This window comes from Seriola aureovittata, chromosome 5 (assembly GCF_021018895.1).
Source record: "Seriola aureovittata isolate HTS-2021-v1 ecotype China chromosome 5, ASM2101889v1, whole genome shotgun sequence".
NCBI lineage: Eukaryota > Metazoa > Chordata > Actinopteri > Carangiformes > Carangidae > Seriola > Seriola aureovittata.
Genome location: NC_079368.1, coordinates 10336797 through 10345000, shown reverse-complemented (window position 1 = coordinate 10345000; position 8204 = coordinate 10336797). Strand labels below are relative to the sequence as shown.

Sequence of the window (8204 nt, the reverse complement as noted above, 5' to 3'; positions counted from 1 at the left end):
CCTCTGCTCGCCTCCACAATACTGGAGATTATTGGCAGGTCACACCTCGCGTTCACTTTGACTCTAATAAATCATCATCTGTGCATATTCGCATATTCTCATGCGTTAATTTCATTGATAATTCCTGTAATACAACAACAACAATAACTACTACTAGACTACTACTACTAGCCTACTCCTAATAATAATAATTTACCGATAATAATAATTCATAACTGTGTCATTGATTGATTTGGTTACCACCCCACCCCCCCGTGCACAAACCTCCTCTGTTCTGTTAAAATGCCCTCGATCATTTCATTGTGTGTTGCGGTGGCAGTGCGTTGGTGTCTTGAGGGTTAAGAATAGCTGATCTACATGGTGGTGAATTAAGTGTCGGCTTTCAGTGCAAACTCCTCCTCTTCGGACGGGCTGCGCTTTTCCTCCACTTGAACAACCAAGTACTTTTTCAGGGCGCATTCCCCGGCAGCAATGTGGAGGGAAAGGGCGACCACGTCCAGCTGAATAAAATTCTTACTTTGCACCGGGTTTTATTTCTCTCTTTTTTTTTTTTTTGTAGTTTTACCCTCTTGTGTGTTTGTGAAAACAGCGAAGCGTCGCTTTAAACTTGTGGAGAGGGAGGAAAAGCAAGCGTGTGTGAAGCGAAGAAAACTGCAGCAACCGTCGCGTGTTTTTCTTTCTTTCTCTTTTTTCTTTCTTTCTTTTTTGTCTCCAGCCATTGTTTTCTCACGCATGGATACTAGGAGATGAAATCGGACGTGTTTCTTTTTCTTGAGTAACCTCCCCCGTCGCTTGGACTTTAGTTTATGTGGTTCCCGGGATCTGTAAGAGGAGGAGAGAGAGTCCCATTCCTCAGCAGCGCAACAAGGAGAGACACGCAGGGGCCACAAGTTGTCCACAAGCTGCGAAGGAGACGAAACTTTGCCAAGTTGCTGCGCATCCGGCCACTAACGCCAAAGATTCATCGATATCTTCCCTCGGCGTCTCTGTTGAAACTTCCAACTGTGGATTATTGTTGTTGCAAGACTCGCCATGGACCTCGGGACCACGTTCAGAGGATGAAAAGGGAGTTTTGAAACATGAACAGTCTGCTGTAGTTGGTTTACTGCTCCAGCGGCTCGTTTGGACTACACTGATCCGATAGAAAGTCAATTATTGTTGCGACTGTTTTTCCTCCTCCTCGATAGAAAAAAAAAGAAAAGAAAACACCCGCTGCTCTGCCAAAATGCCACAGCTGAACGGAGGTGGTGGGGATGACTTGGGGGCCAATGATGAAATGATCTCTTTTAAAGACGAAGGGGAGCAGGAGGAAAAGATATCTGAGAATGTATCTGCGGAAAGGGATTTGGATGATGTGAAATCCTCCTTAGTGAACGAGTCGGAAAACAACAGCAGCTCGTCAGACTCGGAGGTGAGGACACACTGCACATAGACGATGTTCTGCACACTGCTCCAAGCATTAAGACAGATGTGATTTAATGTTGTTGAAAGTTTCAATAGTTTCTTCCCCTCCGCGTGTGTGTGTGTGTGTATTCTCTCCTTGTCAGCAAGCAGAGAGGCGCCCCCAAACCAGACCAGACTTAGAAAGTTATGAGAAAACAAGAGACTACTTCAGTGAAGGTAAAATTAAAAAAAAAGAAATACATACAAGCACCGTCAGTACTTTGTGAACTATATCTGGCGATTGTGCCGCTTTTGTGCCGTTATTAACCCTGGCTTTTCTTTATCCCCCGCAGCACTGAGGAGGCAGCAAGATGGTGGCTTTTTTAAGAGTCCTCACTATCCTGGCTACCCGTTTCTCATGATCCCAGACCTCAGCAACCCCTACCTATCCAACGGTTCACTGTCCCCCAGTGCGAGAACAGTAAGTGTTGCTGTGGATATGTCACTCTATACTCTCTTTTCTTTATTCAATCGCACTCCGCATGAAAAGAAAAAAAACTTTGGCCGTGCGTAAAAGTTCCTTGTGCACTGCCAGACCGCCATATTCCCTCCGAGTGGCCTCTCAAGGAGTACTAACTACTTCTTTGTTCTTTTTGGGGATATAAATTTCTCCCTGCCACCCACCCTCGACAAGGCTTGCATTTGACAACCTCTCATTCAGCTCAAAGTTCAAACACATTAGTTATTCTGTTTTATTTTGAAGGATTTATGGCAGTCCCTTACCGAAAATACACTGCAGTGCTCACACTGGATTTTGATTATATACTTTATTGTGACCATGTCTTATTAGAGCTGGGTTTATCTTATGTGCTGCCACTGTTAGTCTCTTGTAAGGACTTAAACTTCTGCAGTGTGGATGCTCGTATTCTTCTGAAATTTATTTTAGAATGGATATTTTTAAAGTTGGCCTCCTCCCACTAGATTGCTTTGCTATTGAAGGTATTTCTTGAGCTTGCAGGATAACATTTTTGTTTTGTAGACCCTGCATGTTTTGTACACACATTCTCTGCAGAAAAATTGAAAGGAAGAGGCAGTTACCTCAAGTCATATCCCCACCGTAATAACAATGTAATACCTCACTTTGACACACATGGGAGGCATTTCACTGCAGGGACCATGACAGCCGATGTCCACAGACTAGATAAGGTCGCCTGTCGTAAGCTAGTGTTGTTGATGTAGAGTCTGAAATGATTCATGGACTTGTTGCTTGGTTACATCACACTGGTTTTTCATGAAGTTGTCAAAAGCTTGTAATGTTTAAATACCAATTGTTGCTCCGGTTTGTTTGCTGCTAGAGTGCAACAGCCGTGTCCCAGTGCAAGTGTTATCTGTCTTTTAGCATGGCTAACAGCAGGCTAGTGAAGTACAGAGACCTTACGATAATTTCACACCAGTTAGCAACGATGAAAACATGACTAATGAAGTCACAAGAAAGTTCATGGGGCGAACAAAAATGCCACACTGAGGTCAGGGAACGTGGTCTGCCGACGGACACTGAGTCAAAACATTTAAATGTAACCCGCACTGTTTGGAATGGCAGCTCATGAAATACAATTTAAATGGGACTATGCAAACTTCCTTGAAATAATCCCTGCAGGAGAGCTGTGTTCCTCTGAGCTTGTCCATCCCCCAATGCATGTCATACCCCCCACCCCTCCACCCCAAAAAACAAGTACTTTCGTTAAGGCCTGGCAGGCATCTGACTGAAAAGACACCCCCCACCCTCCCCCCACCTACCTACCCCCCTCACCCTATTTTCTGTCTCCTTTTCACTGTTCCAGGCCCACTCCCCTCGCCTCCCTGTATCTTCCATTCAATTAGAAAGGCGTTAGTTGACCATTGTTATTCTGAGCAGTCTTGATGGCTTCATTGGAGGTCTCCATTGGGGCTCATTAACTAAATGGCTACTCTGCTCTGACTAGGTGATACATGCTGCCCTGCAGATAGTCTACCTCGTTGCTTTTGGCCACCAGAGTTTCGTAGGAATAATGTCATTACTAAATTTTGTGCTTTTCCTGATGGATTTTTGCAGGGGACAACATTTTAGGTATAAATAAGGCATTCAAAACCATCTATTATCAAGTCTCTGCTTTGTTTTGTCTCATCTGTGGTGTGAAAGCCTCCCCCTTCCTTGTGTTTTTCTTCTTTTTTTTTTTTTTTTGTCCAGCAAAACAAAGTTGAAAATTAAAAGGACTTTCCTTGAGGCAAAGTAACAAATAATTGGAGAGGATTTAAAATTCGAATGTATAATCCCCCATATTAGAAAAAAAAGAATGAGGTCAATGGGACACAGTGAGCTGACTGTGTCAATCATCAGCGCGGCAGAAAACAAGCAGGCAGACAATGGCTGGCATACTTAGCAGATGTCTCAAGGTCTCCATATTGCTCTGTGCTCATGGCTTTAGTGAGAAAGCAGCGGATTTGATTGATGAGAGGTTCGACTCAGTACCCAGCAAGGCTCTGGGGCTGGTTTGTTTACACCTGTGGATAAACTTGAATAAAGTCAGATTTACTGGATGACATTTACCAGTGGCTTGCACCAACAACTTATTTTAACTAATGAGTTCTACAGTTACATTTATCATGCAGCATCATCCTGTGGGATATGCTGATTGGCTGCTGGGATAAAATTTGCCCACAGGGTATAACCTTGTTTGTGTTGTCACCTCTCTGGTCTTGAGACACAGACAATGCTGGTGCCAGCAAACAGAGGTCTTATATTGTGTGTCTTGGAAAGCCTTGCTTGGGAATGACAGATTTGTTGGTGTGACCGTGGTATGTGGTTGTACTTGTGCTGCATGAGACACATTAAAGTTGTGTCTCTCGTCCAGATCATGTGATTAAATACCAGGCGACAGAGTCTAGCGTCTTTTATTTGTAGGTGGAGCTCTGCAGTTTCATTCTGTAGCAATGTCAATATTTTTGTAATTACAGACAGAAGAGTGTGTGCCAAGGTATATTTTTACATTTCCTGCATGTATCTATTTACACCTCCCCTTACAGGTCTGACATCTTTTGTGTGTTTGTGTACTTTTGTGTAATAATAAAGCAGTGTGGTGCTCACATATATCCAGCACCTGCTAGGGTTTAAAAGAAGGCAAACGCTAAATAATAGATAGGAGATGTTGCACAAGAGTCGTCGTGTTGTGATTTGACTCCGCAATGTGCTGCATGATGAAGGATTTGAGGCCCGAACTTTTAAATTTGGATGTGGCAACCCTATCATGAGCAATGAGAGACAGGCCTACATGGGATCAGCACAGAGTTCCCCTGAGGGCCAAGCATAACTGATTTAAAGCCTGCGTGGAGCTGACATTCCGCTGTAATCCACCGAGAGCTGAGGAGGAGGTTTTATGTTTGCAGAGATGTTCCACCAGACTTCTGCCTGCTGTGGGGTTTCAGAGCCAAAGAGTTTTTTTTTTCCCCTCCTTTTTCCTACGAAGTCAGCCTGACAAATCCAGCTTATTGTTTGTCGATTCATTGATGTGATTATCGCCGCATTGTTCCCGTAGTGACGGACTGGTGCCAGATTTAATTGGTGAACACACACGCACACACTTGACGCTCGACGCCATCTCTTGTCAGCCTCATCAGCACTTTGAGATAACTCTGCTAGTACATCATCATCGTCACTAAAGAGTGAAATGCCTCTTGTGTGTGAGAGGTGGCGAGTGAGCGAGAGCGAGGTTAGCCGCTCAAATATATCTTCATCAAATACGCAGTGAGACACTTGAACTCCCGAGCATGATTGTTGAATAGAAAATTGTTTGAGATTGAGATATGAATGGAGAGTTTGTATAAGTCTGAACATGTCAGTGGCTACGATTGCATGCCTTTCTGACTCCTTTTTTTTTTTTTTTTCATTCTTTCTGCTGCTTTTGGTGCTTAAAAATGTGCAGACAAAGAAAAGTCAACACAGACATTGTCCCGCTGAATAAAAGGGCCTCTCCCTGCATAAGCAAAGCCTGTTTGTGTTGAGGTGTCTTTTCATCAGGTGGCTCACTTGGCTTTTTCACTCACCTTGCTGCACATGTGTGTGTGTGTGTGTGTGTGTGTGTGTGTGTGAATGTACACACATGCATCCATGCGTGCTGCACGTTTGTGTGTGTGTAAAGTCTGTGAGTGGTGGGGGTGCGAGGGGTGGGGGTCGGGGGGTTGTTCAGGTGAGGCTCTGTGGATACTTTTGCAACAGAGGGAACAGTGTACGGGGCTCACATCCTGACAACCCTCAGTGTTGTATTCCTGAATGTTGGCGCGCAAATGTTTTTTCAACCAAGCGCTGTGTCAACAGAGCTAACATTTTTTGACTAGGTTTATAGTTTTTGAAAGATTTTTTCTTCAAAGGCAAACACATCTACATCAATTTAGTGGCACTGTTCAATTAGGAACAGATCGCTGGCAACCGCAGAAATGCCATCGCTGGCTAAGAGCTCTGACCCGGAGTGATTCAGGTTGATAATGAACTCATTGCTCGGGGTTGAGAAAATTAAATGAAATTTGGCAAAAAAATATATATATTTTGAAATATTAAAATAATCTTGATTTAGTTTGAGAAGGAGGGGATAGTGTTTGGGGAATAATTTGACATTTTGAAATAGAGGGATTTTCATTGATTAGCCTTAAATTGTTCCGTTGTTGTTTTTAAGAATTACTTTTATATTACACAGTGGTAAACAAGGTCAGGTCTAATTAGTGCAACACAAACCAAACCAGTTTACAGTGGGAAATATATTGGCATGTTTCTAATGTTCCACTTTACACGCCTTTACATGTATAAATCACTCACTGTGTAAACAACAAATCCCTTGTTATAATCTGTAGTAGCTGGACACAGAACCTTTCTTATGGAGCGTTACAGGAACATGCATTTTGTGGTTATGTTCGCTTCATAACATCGCTTGTGTAGAGCTGTGTGAAATGGTGTCAGTCCTGGTCTGTATCCTTCCCTCTTTGGTCTCTGTGGAAGGCATGAGCTGGCGTCAATTCCTCCCGCTACCCCATAGCCTGCTAGTTCACTACCTAACCCACCCGCCCACCCTTCCGCCTGACATTAGAAATTCTGTTTATAGCGCTCTCTGGCTCTCGAGCGCGGGGCCCATCAGGAGCATCTCAGCACCCTTTGAGGAATGGATAACCAACATCTCCCCTCTCCAGCCGCAGACTCCCCATGTTCAGTGACATCAATGAATCCCTTTGATGTGCCAAGATGAATATGTGTGCAAATGTGTTTTTATCAATTTATGTGTTTTTCTCATTCGCTATGTTTGGCCAGAGCTGCTGCGATGTTTGGTACACTGCTTTTCCCCGTGAAAATTTGGGCTAACTTGAGAGGCGTTCGGCCAAAGGTGAACATCTCTAACACACCTGATTTCTCTCCGCAGTCTCGGCTTTTCTTTTGCAGCTTTGAGACTTTTCAAAGATGTTGTTGTCAGTGTCTGTTCAACATCCTAACAACAACAACAACAAAAAAAACATGTTGCAGCGTTAGACTTTAAAGTCAACAAGAAATCTCTAGCTATTTATGGTGGAAGCTTCTTGTCATTACTACACATGTTCTGTCTCTACTTTCAAGCAATTGCGATCCTCGTGTAGCGACCGGTCACTGCAGGGTTGAGCTGTGATGGGACTCAAAGGCAGACGAGTTCAGCTTGAAGAAAAGGGGAATCTAAAGTGTTGCTGTCTCCATCCAGCTGCTAAGTGTAAAAAAAAAAAAAAAAAAAAGTTCTTGCCACGAATGGGGTGATGCAGGTGTGGGAGGTGGAGACATGTATCATGTGTCACATGAATACCAGCTTAGTCATGTCTGTTCTGTGGTATTAACGTGGATTCTTGGTGCAAAGAGGGAGAGGGGGGGGGGGGGGGGGCTGCATTTATCAGGAGGTCTGTGTAGACTGTCTCACTCTCAAGTGACAACAGTCCTGAAACAACTTCTTTCAGCTTCTTTTCTCTCATGCGTCATGTCATTATGTTCGAATACATATATATTTATATATATATATATAGACATTATTGCTTCAACTGATGATTATTTTCATACTTGATGTTGATCGTTTTGACCTATAAGAGTTAAAAAAATAGTGAAAAATGTCCGTTGTAATATGTACGTCGGTTTACTTTCTAATACGAGAAAGTAAAAATCAACAAATTCTCATAGCTGAGAGACTGGAAAGATGTTTGTGTTAAAAATAATGAGCTGATTAATTGATCATAAAAATAGTTACAGATCAATTTTCTGTTGATCAGCTTATCAGTGAATTGATTATTAACACAATAATCAACTCATTCAGATTATCTGATAATGAAACTAGCTTCTTGCTTGCAGCCACACTTTTATCTAACTGATGCAACTGCAGGGAGGGGGGTGGGGGGGTGACAGTGAAGTGTGCTGTTGTAAGTGTATGTGGCCCTTTCATAGCTATAACCACTACTGTTTAGCTCACATAAAGAAATGTTTTCCCTCCATAATTGTACCTTAAATGCTTCACTCCATGCTAATAAAACGTGATTGTACAGCAGGAAGAAAAAGAAAAAGCTCTAAACAGGGTTTCATCAGTCTGGTATTCCAAGCAGCTGTTTTGAGTTTAAGCACTGCAGGCAGCAGGAGAGGGAGAGGGAGCAGGCAGCAGGAGAGATTGTTGATGAGATGTGGTGGTGGGAGCATAAACTGGGGCAGATATGGGTCCTGCTATCCCTTTGCCTGTTATCCCGAGGTGGGCCGGCTTCCAGACCGTGAGGCACTCACTTATCTGAGGGATTCTGTC

The 8204-nt window shown here is 43.2% G+C and overlaps 1 protein-coding gene across 2 annotated transcripts in view; it reads left to right on the top strand.

Annotated features, from left to right (window-relative positions):
- Positions 1-340: 340 nt before the first annotated feature.
- tcf7l1b (transcription factor 7 like 1b) overlaps positions 341-8204 on the top strand; it is a 32287-nt gene continuing 24423 nt past the window's right edge. The window contains exons 1-3 of one of the 2 annotated variants that reach the window (XM_056376972.1): positions 341-1411; positions 1548-1620; positions 1737-1864. In XM_056376972.1, coding sequence (XP_056232947.1) covers positions 1226-1411; positions 1548-1620; positions 1737-1864 — 387 coding nt within the window. In that variant the 5' untranslated portion in view covers positions 341-1225. The remainder of the gene's footprint in view (positions 1412-1547; positions 1621-1736; positions 1865-8204) is intronic. The other variant, XM_056376973.1, reaches the window with a different exon arrangement.